The 19220-nt window shown below is 42.8% G+C and overlaps 1 protein-coding gene and 1 pseudogene across 1 annotated transcript in view; one reads left to right on the forward strand and one right to left on the reverse strand.

The window, feature by feature from the left end:
- Nucleotides 1-9257, reverse strand: part of Acer3 (alkaline ceramidase 3) — a 97497-nt gene extending 88240 nt beyond the window's left edge. Inside the window, exon 1 of the mRNA XM_051148993.1 lies at nucleotides 9055-9257. Coding sequence (XP_051004950.1) covers nucleotides 9055-9157 — 103 coding nt within the window. The 5' untranslated portion in view covers nucleotides 9158-9257. The remainder of the gene's footprint in view (nucleotides 1-9054) is intronic.
- Nucleotides 9258-9416: 159 nt separating this feature from the next.
- LOC127191966 (zinc finger CCCH domain-containing protein 15-like) lies at nucleotides 9417-18743 on the forward strand (annotated as a pseudogene).
- The last annotated feature ends 477 nt before the right edge of the window (nucleotides 18744-19220 follow it).

Raw genomic sequence — 19220 nt, forward strand, 5'->3', positions numbered from 1 at the left:
AGTAGTGTGCACAGGAGGAAAAAGTGAAAAAAGACTGAATACCTATAATAAGTGAACTAGATAGCATGGCATGCTAGTATATATTCACCATGGTTAAACTGAAAATAACTGGAGCTAAATACTGACAATGATGTGGACCAGATGTTGTATACGTAAGTCAGGCACGATGGCATATGCCTGTATTCCCAGTAGACAGAGGGCCAGTAATGGACTGCAGAGAAAGTTCAAGGCTAGCCTGGGCTACATAGCCAGACTCTGTCTTTTAAAAAAAGCCAAAACAAACAAACAAGAAAGAAACAAAGAAAAACTAGAGCTGAGCAGTGGTGGTGCACGCCTTTAATCCTAGCACTCAGGAGGCAAAGGCAAGTGGATCTCTTGAGTTCAAGGTCAAGCTAGTCTACAGAGTGAGTTCTACTACAGCCATGGTTACATAGAGAAACCCTGTCTCAAAAAACAAACAAACAAAAACTATCAGTGTAAAATTGAGAAAACCCTGGTAGTTTCTAATGCAACAAAATATATATTTAACTTCATGTCCTAAATATTCTAATTGTAAGGATTTACCTACAAAAAATAAAAAGATGCATCTATTGGGCAGGTATGGTGACACAGCCCACAACCCTAGCACTTAGGCCGAGGAAGGAAGACTGCCACAACCTCAGGGTCAGCCAGGGCTACACAGCAATACATGTCAAAATAATAAATAGAAAATAACAAAGTAACAAAATGCATATAGGCGTGTTCAAGCATATTTATAGTAGTTCTATTAATAATCACTAAAACCCAAAAAGTCAGCTGGCCACCTGAGCAGGAAAATGGGTCTGTACTTCATTTATAGTAAACTATCAATATCAGCAACCAGATGAGTCTCAAAAACATTCTGCAGAGCAAAAGAATCCTTACATCAAACAGGAAATACTAGGTGATTCATTCTACTTCTATGCAGTTCCAGAACAGGCAAAGCTACCTTATGGGAGTGGGAAAAATTAGAACAATGGTTTCAGTGGAGAGGGAGGAGGAGGTGACTACTAACACAGAAGTCGCATGAGGTTGATGTCAAGCAAAGATCTCTATCTTTCTCTTCCTCTCCACCAACACTCGCTGGAGAAAACATAAAGCTTCTAGGGCTTCAGGCATGCTCAACACTGACCACCACAGTGCTATAATATCCCTGGGCTTCAGGCATGCTCAACACTGACCACCACAGCGCTATAATATCCCTAACCCAAAGCTGCATGTCTTGACAGGGTTCTGTTTCACAGCTGTATGTACTTCTCAGCAAATATAAGTTTAATATTTATGCATTCCACTGAATGAAGACTTTATTCCAAAAGAAAAACACATAAAAAGTGAGCTTTATATAATGAAACAATGTGAAAGGTTTTAGGGGAAGTGGAACTTAACTTTGAAATGTGTCAAAAATAAAATGGTAGGCAGAGAGTAGATATGTTATAAAAGAGGTACAATAAAATGTTAACGTAAAGCATTCAGCATTCTTTCAAGTTTGTTGTATGTTTGAAATTTTCACCCAAAAAGAAACAAAAACAAAAACCATTAAGTTGAAAGGCTGGAGAGCTGGCTCAGTGATTAAAGGTACTACTGGCTGTTCTTCCAGAGGGCCCCAGTTGGATTCCCAGGACCCAGACAGCAGCCTACTACCACTGTCTGTAACTCTAGCGTCAGATGTCCTCTTCTGCCTTCATTGCATATTAAGTTTGCAAGTGTTACACAGACATACATGCAAGCAAGACATCCGTATACATAAAGTAAAATAAACAAGCTCAAACATTCAAGATGTAAAGTGCTTATCTTACATGCCTGAGGTCCTGGGTTCAAAAGGGACATTTTATAGAAAATAAAATGATACAGAGAATAAGTGATTTACCCAAAGTCACAAGCCTGAACTGGAGCAAAGTTCCAGACTCTGGTATACTGGCCTTTCTGTGATCCTGTTGCTTTCTCCACAGTAAAACTCCCAGGACTTGCATGTCACCATAACTGTTCTTACTGTCTCTTTCTGGCTCTGTCATTTTGTTGAGTTCTAAACATGTCTGTAACCCAACACAAAATTGTAAATTTGCTGAAAACATTGAGGAATTTTTTGGTTTTGTGTTTGTTTGTTTTTAACTCAACTGTGTGTTTCACAAGAATAAACATTGTAGATGATCGTGCAGTGTTGGTGTGTCGCAGTGTCGAAAGGTAGGCATATCTACAACTCTTTATAAACCTGTTTCAGTGTTTTAGTTAAGTATCATTTTGTTCTGTTCCAATATACCCATAAATCTATTGACCACAACACCCAAAACTGTTTACTTGCAGTCTCTGAGTTGGACATATTAAACCTAAATCTTTTTGTACACTAAATTTGATCTTTCATTGTCCTTCCTTCTTCAGCTGACTTATTGTGCTTTTGAGCTGTAATTTGAAGTACTGCCTGCCTGCTTTTCCTTAGGTAAAGAATCTTCCTGGAGCACAGGAAATGGCTCAGTGGATATAGGTACCTTCCACCTAGTCTGAGGACCTAAGTTCAATCTCTACGACACAAGTGGTAGAAAACAGAATTGACTCTCACAAGGTGTCCTTTGATCGTCACGTGCTTATGCACACATACACACTAAATAAATAAATAAATAAATAAATAAATAAATAAATATTTTAGCAGAAGAATTATCTTCCTTAAGATGACAGGAATGTCACCTCTACCAGCCCACAGAGACCCAGGATTAAAAGATTCCTAACATATACTCACTTATTTCAAGAAAAAGGGAAGGAGCCTGAGAAAAGAAAAGAAAAAGAAAGGAAACAAAAGTAAGAAACCAGATACCCTAGTGATGTTTGTATGAGGTACAACTGGCTAAAGCCTTTCACCCTGAGCTACAGAGGAAAAGAACAAACTCCTTTCTCCCATCTAAGTTAATCTTAAAACAAAGCCATGGAGACTGAGGACTGCCTACTGCCTTCCACCTGCTTCCTATAAATAGGATTGAAGAGTGGCAACAAATCCACAGGAGAAACAGTACTTAGCTCAAACCATCCCAACGTCAGAACAAAAGGGAGATGGTTAGATAAGTCATACTGTGAGTACCGTTCATTCTTTCCATCAGTAAGGGTACGGCCAAACATCTTGCTCTGACAGATAACAGACATAACTAAGAATTTTAAAATATTCTTTAGCTTTTTTATAAATAACTCCTATAAAGTGTAAATTCTTGCACATTCTTCTATCAAATATTTTTAAATGAATTTCACTTGAAAGGAGCAGTGTACTAAACAAGCCTGGTATCTCAAGCCTGCAATCACAGCTACTCTGAAGGCTGAGGCAGTAAATTCAAGGCCTGTCTGAACTACACACACACACACACACACACACACACACACACCACACACAGTGACTTCAAGACTAGCTAGGGCAAACTAGTGAGAATCTGTCTCAAATTGAGCTCAGTGTGATAGATGATAGATAGATAGATAGATACATACATACATACACACACACACAGATAGATGGATAGATAGATAAATAGATGGATGGATAATAAGTAGATAGATGATAGGTAGATATAGATAGACAGGCAGGTAGGTAGAAACGTAGACATATAGGTACAGATATATAGATGCAGCTCTAGCATGCATGCAGCCCTAAGTTCAATCTCTAGTCTTGGGGACAGAAAGAATGACTATATATTACTGGCCTTTCCAACTACCATGGACAGAGAGGCTGCCTGTACATAACAGTTTACAGTCTAAGACAATGACAAAGTAGCTCAATAAATTTTACTGAATAAATGATATATTCTGAAAAAAATTTAAAGGCCTATGGTGGCCTCAGACTAACTCTGTAGCCAAGAACAGCCTTGAGCTTCTGACTCACCTGTCTTTGTCTCCTAAGTCCTGAAATTATAGGCATGAGCCACCAAACTCAGCTCCCTAAATAATTTCTTCCTGAGTAATTTCTTCAGTGAGGCAATAATAAAACAAACTCTCCTCTTCCTTTAGGCAACATTTCTTCCATTAAACTGCTAGTACTTGAAATGCCACTTTCTGTAATGTGTACCATGGTAGAAAGTTGTCAGACGTAAGTTTGAGTACTATTTCTGCCACTATTATTAGTGACACAGCTCTATGCTGTTGAGGAGGTAACTTCTTTCAGACTTAGTTTCTTTTTTTTAAAAAATGGGGTAGCATCATCTACTTAATAGGAATGTTTTGAGAATTAATATACAATCTTCACTTAGCAAGCAGAGTTCCAATATGTTCATATTTTAACTTGCCAGAATTTAGTTAAATAAAACCAATCCAAATAAATGCTACAAGCTTCACTGCTAAATCTTCAACCTACATATAATTACATCATTTTTTTTTTGTGTATGACCAACTAACTTAATTCTTTCAAAGCTGGTCACTTTCAAAGCCATGAATAACTGGCCAACAATGGGGCATGGGCAGCAGAGAAACAAACTCCAGTTGATAGAAATGCCAACAAATGTAGAGAGTTATAAGAGAAACAGAAAACCACCGAAATATTGATGCTGATATGGCTTAAGAGGCTAAAGACGTACTGCCTGAGGAACTTGGTCAAGGCGAACTTATCAACAGTTGTGGGGAAAAAGAGTGACGATAACTCAGAAGAATGGCAATGGCCAACAACAAACAAAACTAAGTCAGTTCTAATTAAAAAGAATTCTTGGAGATATTTCACAACATGGAGAGTGCAACAAATAAAACACTAAAAGATTATCCAAACACAGCCCAGAACATTGACACGCACCTGTAATCCTAACACTCCAAGAAACAGAGGCAGGCAGATCTCTATGAGTTCAAGGCCAGCCTGGTCTACAAAGCGAGTCCAGCACAGCCAAGACTACACAGAGAAAGACTGCCTTGAAACCCAAACAGCAGGGCATGGTGGTGCATGCCTTTAATCCTAGCACTCGGGAGGGAGAGGCAGGTGGATCGCTGTGAGTTCGAGGCCAGCCTGTTCTACAAAGCAAGTCCAGGACAGCCAAGGCTACACAGAGAAACCCTGTCTTGAAACCACCCTTCCCCTGCCAAAAAAGAAAGAACAAAAAGAAAACCCAAGACAAACAAAAAATTATCCAAACTCAGAAAGAATTTGTCAATGCACAAGAAGTAAAATCACTCCAAGTTATGCAAATGAGAAGGTAAGCACTGTTTAAACTACACTTGATAAGTTATTTTACAAAGAAATAAAACTCTTGAGCATGTGTTAACAGAGGAACATGTGGAGGTCAAAGGACTACTTGTGGGAGTCAGTTCTCTCCCACCTTATGTGTTTAGGAACTGAATTCAGGTCATTAAGGTTGGCAGCAAGCACTAGATAAGTGAGACATCTTGCCAGCCCTGTTTGACAAAAGCTTTTAAAGTTTACAAAACAACTATAACTTTTCAACTACTGATTATAAGATTGCTTTGGGGCCACCAAGCCTGATAAACTGAGTTTGGTCCCTGAAAATCCATGTAGTGGAAGGAAAAAACTGACCTCGACAACTTATCCTCTGGCCTCCATGTGGCACACACGCACCCCTTCCACCACATAAACAAACAACAAAATATCCCTCGCCCAGTTTTAGCTTGCATTGTCATTTGTATAGCCCCATACAAAACAGGAACCACTTATCCCTACAACTTCTGGCACATCAAGGGACTTGTTTCATAACTAAAGACTCTTGGGGTGGGGGGTGTGGCTGGAGAGATGGCTCAGTGCCTAAGAGTACTAACTGCTCTTCCAAAGGTCCTGGGTTCAATTCCCAGCACCCACATGGCAGCTCACAACTGTCTGTGACTCCAAGATCTGACACCCTCACACAGACATAAATGCAGGCAAAACACCAAAGCACATAAAATAAAAATAAGTTATTTAAAGACTCTCTATCCTTTCCTCTGGTCCTTACAATATTTTCAAATAAAAAAAAGTTTGAATCAATATGGGCTGATATTTGAAAGATAGCTTTTCAGGACTGAGAGTTACCACTGTCACATCTACAGTGGTAGATTATTATCAATTATTATCCAAAATAAACATAATGTAATGCCAAAAGACGGCTGAATACCCTGAATGGTTGTCCAGTTTGTCTCTTGTTATATAATTTCATGTCTGTTCTTCTCATTTGAATGCAAGGGGAAAAGAGTAAGTGTAATAAAAGTAATGATGGAGAAGGATAAGTATATAATATATTCAGAAGGCAATCTTAACCTAAATACTATTTCAATACAACTTATTGCAACCTTAGATAAATTATTTCTTAGAAATATGTGTCCCTGGGCTGGGAGATGGTTCAACCATTAAAGGCTAGGCTCACAACCAAAAATACAAGAAATATACTCTCCTTTCAGGGATTGTGTCTTACTCCTGTGATGCTGGCGCTTGGAATGCTAAGACAGGAAGAGTAACAAGAGTGTGAGGTCAGCCCAGACTACACACTGAATCCCTGGAGTACCTGGGCTATCATAGAGTTCCTTTCTCATAACAAAACAAGATAAAAATAAAAAGTTAGCAAACATTTCAAGTTCTTAATCTGTGTAATGGGTATAATAATACCTTCTTCATAGAATTACTGCAAAACTCAAAGGAGAGATACATATCAAGGGCTTAACAAACTGTGGTACACAGTGAGTACTTACATAATAACTATTATTATCCTTGGTAATACTATCATTAAAACTCACTAATGTAAACAAGATGGAGCTACAGCTATATTTGTACATAGTGTTATTAGTCAGTTTTTGCCTTCTTGCTTGCTTATTTTGGTTTTTTTGATAAAGTGTTTCATAGAGCATAGTCTGGCCTTGAATTCCTGATTTTCCTGCTCTCACCTCCTAAGTGCTGGAATTATAGGCACGCAGCAACACACTCAGCTTTTTAAATCTGGATATTATTCAAAGGCCAAAACCCTATACTCTGATTATGATAGATATTCATCACTATGTTACATGGTAAATTTGTCTCAACTTCCTTCAGGTCATTTTCTCCCAGTGTGTACACATGAGGAGTTGCCAACACCTTCATTTACCCTCTCTTCGAGCAACCCTTTTGATGGCTATGTCAAAACCTCTGACAGTCTACTACTCAGTTTCCTCTTCTGAGGACATGAAGAAGTAAGGCCATTTCCCATTTCTCAGAGCTCTTTGCTAAAACACAGTATCTTCCTCCTCTCTCACATTCACATGACTCAATGGCCAGTTTTCTCTTTTGATTGTAACCTAAAACCTTGGCTCTAAACTAAAAGTCTTTATTACTAATGTAGATTAATAAAACTGCATAAGGCTAGTTCCTTTGCCGCACAATTCCTAAAAATAAACGATGTAGGTGACCAACACCTATTTTAGCACTGTCAGTAACAGAAAGCTCTTGCTCCCTTACCCCCATGCCAACCTGTTCCATGCCAGTATCACTAGTTAGAAAGTTTTCTCTTAAGTTGAAACAAAACTCTTTCCCTTGGCAGTTATTTTCTTCTAATTCTACGTTCTAGAAAAAAAAAAAATGAACTCCAAGTCCATCCAATATGTGAAGACCCCCTAAGATGGGAAAAATAAAAAGTTACACACTCCCAGCTTCAAAATCACGATTTCAAGTCTCCCTGGTGGTCATGGGCCTCTGGTATTCTTGCCAAATCTATCTAAAAACCGAACTGCCGAAGTGCTTCCTTTGCCAATGTTTGGGTTGCCAAGTAATTACCCTATAAATGATCCCTTTGCCCACTTTCCCCTTTACTGCATAAAAACTATTAATTTAAACTAATAGTTGAGAAAAAGTGACATTCAATCTAAATCATGGTCTCAAGGGCCTGGGATTAACAAACGCTCTAAAAACTGCAAGACTTACTGCGAGATCACCTGGCATGAAACTTGCCCTGCAAGAGGACTCAAGAACAGAATGTTAGCTAAGAATTTTGCCTCAGGGCCTAATAAAGTGGGTCCATTCAAAAGAAGGCAGTAGCAACCAAAGACTATTCTGCTCCTTGCCAGAAACAAACCAAAATAGAAAAAAAAAAAAAAAAAAAAAAAAAAAAGAAAAGAAAAGAAAGAAAGAAAAAGACGATCAAACACGATTTTCAAAATCTAACCAAACTGAATGGAAGAAATGGCAGCACCCCGACCCAAGGCAGGAATAATTATCTAGGACACACACACACCACACACACACACACACACACACACACACACACACACGAAAACCCAAAAGCTGGTCCAGCGGCAGCAAATCTGTGACTCTGAAAGTGCATTCATGGAAATAAGTGTCCTCAGATGACCATTAACCCCTAGAAAGTCCTGATGAGCGAGATGCAGAGCGGAAGCAAGGAGAGTTAAGTCCCGTGCTCTTGGGAGAGCGGCTGGAAGAGGAAGGTAGTGATCAGGTGCTCTGGCTACCACTTCTGGTGTAAGATGGACAGTGATCTCTGGTATTTGAAGACACCAAGTAAGGGTGGAAGTAGGTATGGGAGTGGGGGCGGGAGGGGGGGTGGGATTCAGCATTGAGAAACTGTCTCCTGGAGGTGAGCGTGATCTAAAGAGAACCGAGAGATGAAGGGGACGGGCCCTGAAGACTTTCCCAGATTGGGGGTTGGATGAAACCTGTAAGGGTCCCCCCCTTCTTCATGCCCGGCTGGCTGAGGTCGGTTAGCTGCAGCCCGGCAGGCGTTCAGGGCCCTCAAGGCAGAGACCTCCCACATGCCCGATCTCGGGGGGGAGGGGGTTTGGGGGGGCGGGCAGTGCCCGGCCTGGCAGCAGCCGCGCTCACATACGAACTCCTATGGCCAGCCGCGCAGCTCACACGCTCTCCTCTGAGGTCCAGGCGCGGCTCGCACACCCTTTCGTCCCTAACCTGAAGGCCCCCTGAAGCCAACCCAGCCAGGCACAACCCGCGGCCTCGTCGGCTGCCCGGCTTTCCTCGGCCGCGCACACCCAGCTGCCGCTCCCGGGCCCGGCCTGGTGCTTACTACCCCTCGCGGCCAGGTTCGCCCTCCGCGCTCTCCACTCGCCGCGCCTGCCCTCAGGGCGCGCCCTCGCTCCCCCGCCGCCTCAGGCCCCACTCACAGAACTCAGCGATGAACAGGGTCACCACGTAGTTCTCCTCACACCAGTCCAACGTGGAGGTCGTAGGGCCCCAGTAGCCTGGGCGGTCTCCAGCCGGAGCCATCGCGCCGCTGCTGCCTCACACTCTGTTCCGCCGCTCCCCGGCCGCCTCAGGCAACACGCTCTCTCCTCGCCGGCGCCCTCCTCCTTTACCCGATGAGCAAGGGCGGGGCTAGAGCCGTCACTTGAACCTGCCAAGCAGTAGGCCCCGCCCAGGCGCCTCCGGGACGCCCCGCCCTCCGAACAGCCCGCCCCGCCCACGCGTCAGGGCAAGCGGACAGGGCTTACCCAGAGAAGGAAGGCTCCTGAAGAGGTGGTGGGGAATGTCGTGTGTTGTGATCAACAGAGAAGTTAGGGAAGTGGGGTAGACTGGCCGACCTCGACGCTCCCCTAGCAAGGTTGGGAAGCGTCCAGCACCCCCCCCTTTTTTTTTTGCTGTCAGGACGCGACCAAGCCTCTATTAGTGTGGGAGCGGTCTGGTTTAATTGGGACAAGAATGAGGTGCAACCTTTCTATGTCAAGTCTCAGACTAGATTGAACTTGCACAGTGAGGCAAGTTAGTATCTGACTCTGGCCCAAGGGGCTCAAACGAGGAGACTAGAAACAGCATCCCCAGCCGGCTCCAGAGATGCCAGGAAGCCACTCTGAGTGTCCTGTGCAGACAAAGGAACGGGACAACAACTCAGAATGGACAGAATAAAACTAGGTGTTCGGATCATTTAAAAGTGCACACTTGAGCCGGGTGGTGGTGCACGCCTTTAATCCCAGCACTCGGGAGGCAGAGGCAGGCGGATCTCTGTGAGTTCGAGGCCAGCCTGGTCTACAAAGTGAGTCTAGGACAGCCAAGGCTACACAGAAACCCCCTCTCGAAAAACCAATAAATAAATAAAATAAATTTTAAAAGTGCACACTTGACAAAGCTCTAAAAAGTGTGTGACTTCCTTTAGGCGTCTATGCACAGCGTCTTCTGCCTCCTTAAGTGAGCTTTATTCACTTGCCAACCAATGGCCTCTTGCTGCTTCCAGCATCAGGACTGGAATACACCCTAGCCTCCAGACTGAGCTATTAAAAACACAAACACAAGTCCGTGAGATGGCTATGGGTTTGGCTAAAGGCATTTACCATGCAAACAGGGGCAGGCTGAGTCCATCTCACACACAAGTAAAAATACAAGGAGAGAACTGACTTCATAAAATTGTCATCTTCTGACCTCCATGCAGGCAACATGGCACATGTGTCTACACAAACACACACACGAGCGTGCACACACTCACACGTGCACACACACATGCACAATATAATAAGTAAAAACTTAAAAATAATAGATACATCCTGTTGCCTTTTGTGTTCAACTCCATCAAACTTTCCCCAGGTTGTGAAGACTCCTCAACTTCCATAGTCCTGCCTTTGCTCCTGAATTTAGCCAACTCCTCCCTTTTCTTTAAAATACAGCTTCTTGAAGACTTCCCTAACTCTCACGTCTGCAAGCCCTTTGCCCTCTGTTCTTACCCTACACTCAAGTCTCCGCGAATAGAGACTTTGCTTCTCATTCTTTGTGGAGCTGGAGCCTGCAAGATTCTGCCTGGCCACACTGTATGAAAAAAGAATTTAGATCAAGGATTATATAATTGCTATTTTCGAGTCAGATGAGCTATAACCAGGTGGGGACGGGCGGGTGGGAGGGGTGGTATGGAGGGAAGGTGGGCACCATTAATCACAATGAGATGTCACTCAAATAGGTATATCTATATTTGCTTTTTTAAATTTTTAGGTAAGCCAGGCTGTGATGGCTCATACCTTTAATCCCAACATTCAAGTGTCAGAGGCAGGTGGATCTCTGAGTTCGAGGCCAGCCTGGTCTACAAAGCAAGTTCCAGGACAGCCAGGACTCCTCAGAAACACTGTCTCCATTTTTTTCTTAGTTTCCTTTTATTTTATGTGTGGGTGTTTTGCCTGCATGTATGTATGTATATGTGTGTGTGTACTCTCCCCAAGGAGGCCAGAGGAGAGAGCACATCAGATTCTCAAACTAGAATTAGAGCCAATTGTGAGGTGCCACATGGGTGCTAGGAATTCAACTCAGGTCCTCTGGAAGAGCAGCCAGTTCTCTTAACCACTAAGCCTGCTCTTCAACTCCTATATTTACTTTTCAGTTAAAAAAAAAAACCCTCCAGTTTAGAAAGCCTAACAGACTACTGCTCCCCAAAGTGACAAAGAAATCCATTCCATAGTCTGTTCTTCCCCCCTCACAATGGAAAATGAATGGCACTTGAAGTTTACCTCTGGCTAGCAAACACCCACTCACGCACACCATGCCAGCAAATACACTCACACTTGCACACAACCATATTACATGGGAACTGGCAAAAATGAGTTGGACATCTATTAGCCTTAGCGGTGGGAAAGCAGAGTAAAAGAGCACCACGCCTATATTTTCACTGCCAAAATGAAATATGACAAGACACCTTAATCATGTAAGGTAGCAAATTCATTTTGCAATAAATGCTCCATAAATATCTACAATCAGATATATTGTAGGCAATGGAAGAGGAGAAAAATACATACCCTATGAACCCCGATGGCACATACCTAATGCACCCTGCTCCTAGATAATTTTGAAATCTAACAGACCTATAAATCGAGTACTGCCTTGATCCATATGCTGAAACTGACCTGGTGAATTAGGAATTTCTCCCTAGGGAAACCTAGATAATAGTTAGGATGTAGGCAGTCTAATAGGAGGGCTATATTTGTGTCTCCTGTGCCTGGATCCTCCAGGAACTCAGAAGGGGTCTGAGCTGAGCTAACAAGAGGACTGTCGCCTCTCCAAGGCCAGCACTGTGTTGGGTTTCACCGCCCCCCCCCCCAATCTGGTATGGAGAAACTAGGCTTGTCAGATCTGCAGGAATAATTTCATTTGGCACCCAAAGGATTTTAAGCAAGAGATTGATGTGGGTACATTTGCCAGTGGGAGGGTAGATAACGTTAATGTAGGGACACTTCTGAAGGAAGGGCAGATAACGCTGGTGGGGTACACTTGCTGAAGGGGATCAGGGGGCAGACCAACATGACTGGGCAAGACCAGAAGCTCTTGACCTAGTCAACAGCACTAGTGATTAAGAAGGGACACGTTCCCAGATTATTAACACATAGAAACCAATGAGGTTTGAAAGGAACTTGAAGGAAAGGTTAAGGGAGCCGGTCAAGATGGAAAGCTGGGCTCTAGCCATCCCCAGCTACTGGGAAAGAGCAAAGTGAATCTGGCTGCCATGAGTAGGGCAGTCTGTAAGAGAATGTGTGGAAAGACATTTCTGGCAAGAAAACCAGCCTGCAAGGGCTTGACGGGCAGAGAGAGGCAAACAGAACAAGGTGCCGTGCTTGTACGCAGAGGCGGGAGCCGGGTGAGAACATCCAAATATGTGTGTTAGGCAAGATAGGTTCCCAGGTTTCTGGAGAAGTCTTACAGTGGGGGAAAGGGGCAAGATGGGGAGAAGAGAAAAATCAGGAAAGTCAAGGAGCTGTAGCAATAATCTTGACGAAGTCTGACCAGTTTGTGGGGTTCAGTTGCACCACAACCCTGAGCCATTCTTACATGGGCTTTCCAAGACAGACCTCCCAGGCTCACTGATTTGTGAGAAACAGAGGAGAGCAGAGGTTCCCAGATCAGCACCTGAGCCCCCAAATATGCCACCCTGGAAGATAATCACTACACAGGACCAGAGTTAGCAAACCTTTGCTCAAGCACCTTGAACTTAATAACAAGATACTGTCATAAGGTTGAATATTCACTGAATAACCCCAAATTTACTGTTTCATTTTTAGTGAGATTACAGAAATGTCAACAACATCAAAATAACCTAAGGATTCTTGCCCTATGAACAGGGATACTTTCTTTCAGCATCACCTAGGAGCCAGTCCTCTCATCCCCAAGCTCCTAAGGACCACTGATGCACATGTTTGCACATTTGAGTGCCTATTCTTTACATCTACCTCAGAGCTGTCAGTTACCACCTAGATGCTGGCTTGAATCGCAATCTCTAACCCACATCTGTCTCCGGGCCTTTAGCTCTTGAACCAATTAAGATCAGAGTTTGCTACAAATGACAGACAGAAAAATAGCTCCAGAATCTTAACTAAAGAATTTTTCTCCCTCAAATAGTGAGGCTCCAAGTTCCTACCGCAGCTGCCCAATGCAGAAAGTTTTCTTGCTCTTACAACAGAGCTTTCAGCACCCTCCCCGTACCCCCCCCCACCCCAGGATAGCTACTGCTTGCCCAAGCATCCAGCTGTGACCCAGCAGGAGGAAGGAAGAGCAAGGACAAGGGTTAAAGGCACATACCAAGGTGGACATGTCCTTTTTTATCTGTTCCAGCACCTTCGCCCCGGAATATCCATTTAGAACTATTCAGCCAGAAGCTGCCTGCCGTTTGGGAGCTCAGAAACCATGACAGAGAATCTGAGGACACAGGCAGAGAGTTTGAACTGGGCTGTCACTCCAACAAAACTGATTTTCTGTTAGGAAAGAGCACCTCCAAACGACCTTCTAAGCGGTCCCGTTAAATATTTCCCAAGGATCTCCAATTCACTGTGTCCTAAAACTGACCTGCCACTTTCTCCCAGAGTGCTGACTTCTCTGTTCGGTGGTTTCTTTACTGTGGGGGGTGAAATGCAGAGCCATTTACCCACTTTGCTGAAGAAAGGAGGTATAACTGACAGCCACTTCTCCCATCCTGTCACATCCCATCTGTGACCAATTCCTGTGAATTTCCTCTCTGTGCCCTTTCTCCTGCCTCGGCCTTGTCTCTGAGGGTGCAGGCCCTCATTTACTGAGTTCTAACAGCCCCAAAGAAAGTCTTGTCTTGCCCCCTCTCACAACCTCTTCTTCATGGGATGGCTGCCAGAGGACCTGTTCCAAAACTCAAAACAATCAAGATCCCTCTCCAGGGAGTAATTGATTCCCCACAGCTTCTAGAATAAAGCCCCAAATGACATTACCTACAAGGCTCTCTGTCACCTGGCTCCCGCTACCTCTTACGCCTTGTTATCACATTTCTAAAGCACACTCTCTCCCCTTAACAAAAGGTCTTTTGGTCTCCTTGTGTTCCTGGGCATGCCTCAAGGGGAAACCCTTCCCCATCCTTCTGTACCTTCTCCCTCCGCACTATGATCATCTGCCTCCTGTGTCCCTCACCAAAATGACCAACCGTCCTCAAACTTCCCAGCAGAACTATGGTTTGTGCTATTTCCCAAACCGGAAGAAGCCAACTGCCCCCATGGAGTGTAGTCCTTGAGCAAACAGCATGGGTCATCATGAGCCAGATGCTCTGCAGAAACCCTGAGTCTGGCTCCAGACAGCCTCGGAAAAAGAAAAGTGTCTTGAGATTCGATCTTCTGCGCTGTTCTTTTTCTCACGAGCCTGCATATGGCAGGAAAGGGTTTGACTACCACTTGTAATAGGAAAAAGTTCCAAAGTGTATACATGTGATCCTTGGTTCCTTTGTAAGTAGAGCTGTACAGCCTCCTATGAAAGACACGACCAACCGACTTTGGCATGAATTCACTTTGTGTCTTTACAATAATTACAGCTAGAGTTTTATGTACCTATACGATTGTTCTGACATCTAACGTGAATAAGCTGGTAGGAGTTGATTTATTAATTCTTGGACTTCTTCATTTAAAACGATGGACATATGCACCTATTCTGTGTTTGAAATGAGAGTTATTGTAACTCCACTTGATAGTCAGATATTAGTTTTTCTCTCTTGAGCTAACTTATTGTTTCTTGACCTACTGTGCTCTGTAAACATTTATAGATCTTTGCGTTCATACTGGGAGTCAAGTATATGAGAACATAGTTAATTGACAACAGCATATAGATGATTATGGAATCTACTGCTCAGTACAATTCCCAATAGAAGGATATCCTTTAATATATTATGCTAATTTTTAAATTCAAAGTTTCTTGTGATATGCAAGACAGTACCAACTATCAACATCTTAAAAAAAAACTAGCACTGTGATAAATCAAAACAAGACATTGCTTGGGATTGGTGAAATGTTCTTAAGGTTTTGTCATGTGTTATTAAATGTTTGGATCTAGAGGACACAGGCTTAGGCCAAACATTCTGTTTGTGTACGGGCAAACTTTGAGGAGTCACTAAAGTAAATAGCTAATGTAAATGCAATAAAATTATTTGTTCAGTGAAAACATGACACCAACTCAAATTTCTGAGGTAGAATAATATTTCACAGTGTACCAGCAGAATTCAAGACTGAATTTATATACATATTTTTATACATATTGACGTGTTGTTTTCATTTTTGTTTTCTCTATTTTGGTCATGCTATTAATTGTATAGTCTATGTAATGCTTGGAATAAAGGAATAATCTGCTGAAAAGAAAGAAAGGAAGAAAGAAAGGAAGAAAAGAAAAAAGAAAGAAAGAAAGCAGCATCTTAGTGTCTTGGTGCCTGGTATGTTCCCAGTATCCAGAACAGTGCTGGGTGCAAAATGAACCTCCTGTTCACCTCCAAACCACTGGCCATACTCTTTTCTGTGTTGTCTTAGCTATGGAAAACAATGACAACTAGTTACAGGGTAGCAAAGTGAGGTCAGACATATCAGCTGATAAATCAGGCCAGTTCTTCCAATAATTATTACGATCCACTGCATCCCAAGTGCTGGCACTATAGCTGAGTGCTACTTGCTGTGCTTGAACCCAGGGCCTTGTGTTTGCCAGTCAAGCACTCTGGCAGCTATGCTACAGCCCGGCAGTGCCTTGCATTACACTGATATTAGCAGCACACAATTAAGATTACTGTCAGGAGTAGATATGATAATGAATTTCAAGCACTAAGGGAAAAAAACATTTGAGCCAATAGCAAGGATTCAGTATACATTGACCCATATTACTACTGCTACCATTATGACTGTTGTTCATGGAATACTTGTTCAATTCTAGACAGACATTTGAACAAACCCATGTAGATACATAATTTCATTTAATTCTCCAAAATATAAAGTAAAATAAGCATCACTTTCTTTGTTTTATAAAATATTTTATTTATTTATTGTGTGTGTGTGCAGCATGCACACACAGATACCTGAGGGGGGGGGCCTTAAATCCCCTGGAGCTGGAGTTACAGATGGTTGCAATCCACCCATCCAACATGGGTTTTGGGAACTGAACTCAGGTCCTGTACTCTTTAAGCACTGAGTCACTCTACTCGTTTTTTTACCAATAAGAAAACAAAGATACAGAGAGGCAAAGTAATAATTCATGCTGAGTAGCAGAGAGGAGCAGGTAGAAAAGGCTGTGAGCAGCAGTGAGTGGAATAGGGCCAGAGGTACAGCTCCATGCTGCTGCTGAAGCACCTTTCCATCCTTTTCAGAGGCCCCACTGAGGCAGAGCTTCCATTCCAGGCTTCATTACAACAGATGATCTCAGGACAATGCTGAGTGTGAGTTCAAGTACTTACTAGGAAGGCATTTTAAGATGGCGCATTGGCTAATAGGAAGGTGTCCGGGGAAAGGCTAAGACACACTACGAGTCCTGGGTGTCTTAGCAGTAACAGCTTGTGGGCCTTGGAGGCCTTGGGAATGATGTTGCTCATAGGTTGCAAAGGGATCTTTGTTCTTTTCTTTTCTTTTCTTTTCTTTTTTCTTTTCTTTTTTTTTTTTTTGATGAATGAGATCATAGGCTGGCTCTAGAGCAGTGGTTCTCAACCCTCCTAATGCTGTGACCCTTTAATACAGTTCCTCATGTTGTGGTGACCCCCAACCATGAAATTGTTTTTGTTGCTACTTCATAACTGTAATTTTGATACTGTTATAAGTTGTAACATAAATATCTGATATCACTGAGGACAAAACTTTTGGTCTAAATAGTAAGAAAGGAGCAAAGCCACAGAACTGTATTAAAGCTGTCATTTATCAAGTAAAATTTGGTCAGCAGAAGCCACGTCAGGTAGCACAAAGTGAAGCTGAAAAGAAGAAAGAACTACAAGAAGAAAATGAGTTGTTCAAAGCTGTAGTTGCAGCACAGAAAAAATAAGTAAAGGTACATATAGGCTCCAACTTTTCCAAGCCTACTTTATTTGGGGTCCTTTAAATGCTTATACCTCCCTCCCAACCCACCTACTCTAGATAGGAGAGAAAGGAGATTTAGGGGAACAGGAAAAGTAGAACTTGTTGAATTCAGTTCCTGAATGCGAGTCCACTGGCGTAGTCAGCAGGATTTCAGCAGACCAGCAAAGTTGCTGCCAGAACCTGGAACAGCAGCCAGAACCCAGTGCCTCGAAGCCTTCGCTGGAGTGGTTCTCTCTTGGAGTGCCTTGAAGTCCAGCGATGAACAGCCAAACAATACCAAGACCCAAAAAGCCCAGCTTCCTGTTTTGATCGCGTGCACGCGCGGGCGGGCATGTGTGTGTGTGTGTGTGTGTGTGTGTGTGTGTGTGTCCTTTCAGAGTCTGTACTAGGATGTTTTTCAGCTGGCAAAAACCAAGCGCCACCCCTCCCCCCCCCCACAAAGTGGTTTGACTTCTAAGTGGATGAACATCACCTATTCTCTCACAAGTCTGTTCCCCATGCCATACTTGTGATCAAAACAAAAACATGTTTACATCCAATACCTATCCCACACTTGGGATCAAAACGAAAACATGTTTATATTCACTACAGGTGCATATCCCAAATCTGTGGTGTGTGCATTCTTCAAAGCAAGGGCAGTGTACTAAGACAGATAAATGGAAGGCTCTCATGACCTCACTTTGGAAAGAAAAATGTGAGAAACAAAGTGTTTTACATTGATGCAAGAGACAAAGAACTTGAAAAAGACACTATGGGCAATTGAGATGAGGAAAAGGTGGAAGAAGTAAGCAAGAAGCATGGTGAGGCAGACGAGAAGAGCCCAAAACTCAAATAATGTGCATACACTTCCTTGAAGCTATCAAAAATAACTTCATGATGGGTTTTGGGTGGGGACAATTGCATGTATTGTGGGGACAATTGCATGTATCTACATGCACTTCCTTCTGGATTTGTCCTTTAAAAAGACTAAAGAAAAAAGAGAACGAAGATGAGATTTCATCAGAAGATCTCATTGAAAGATAACATTCTGCCTTGGGTCCAAACGTTACCAAAATCATTCTACAATCTTTTCTTGCATGGAAGAAAAGGAAAAGACAAGGAAAGATTGATAAACTAGATATGGAGAGGCAGAAAGCTGACTTCTTAGCAGGGAAAGCACTGGTGATCAGTGGCCGGGAAGTAGTTGAATTTCATCCTGAGCTGGCCAATAAGGAGGAAGAGGAAGCGGAAGATACCAGGTACATTCAGGAAACAGGTGGTGATGAGGTCGACGGTTCTGTGGGTGTAAGGAGCATGGATGTGGGCCTGTATGTCGCCAGAGATGTAGAGGAGACAGACATTACTGTAGCCAGGTCTAGAAAGACTCAGCACATATGTTTCAGATAAGGATGAGACCAAACTAAATGAAACTATGGGGGGGGAGGTGGGGTCGGGGTCAGACTGAAAACGGAGAAAGACATGATTTGGATGAGGACAGCACAGGGGGAGGACAAGAGAATGGGTCCATCGATACTGTTTCTGTTGATGACAATCCATTCACTGGGAAGACCTTGGTGAGCTAGAAGAACTAAACCACTTGGTTTAGAAGATGACACCGACAAGTCAAGGAAGACAATTAGGTCTGCCCAATATGATCAACATGAATTGAAATTCATGTCATCAACAGGATGCTCGTTTCTTCTCTTCTCCGTGATGATTCTGGAGGATACCGTCCTCCAACCAAGGAATACTATCTCTGCATCTTCTCTTCTGACTTTGACTGCATCTCCATAAGTTCAAAGTAGTTGACAGATTTTTTTAAAAATGGCACTGCAGAAGATGATTGTTGTTGTAACTGTCCACTAACTGCTTTTCCAGCTTCTTGGTTTTCATTGAGTATGTGTAATTTCCAAGAACAATAAATTCACACTTAAAATACTTTCCGGTTTTGTCGGTTTTGTTGTTGTTGTTGTTTTTTGTTTTGCTTTTGTTTTTGTTTTTGATGCTGTTTTCAACGAGTGCTTTCCTTTCCTTTGTATTTATATGTTTTGAAGACTGCC

Source organism: Acomys russatus, chromosome 7 (genome assembly GCF_903995435.1).
Source record: "Acomys russatus chromosome 7, mAcoRus1.1, whole genome shotgun sequence".
Lineage (NCBI taxonomy): Eukaryota > Metazoa > Chordata > Mammalia > Rodentia > Muridae > Acomys > Acomys russatus.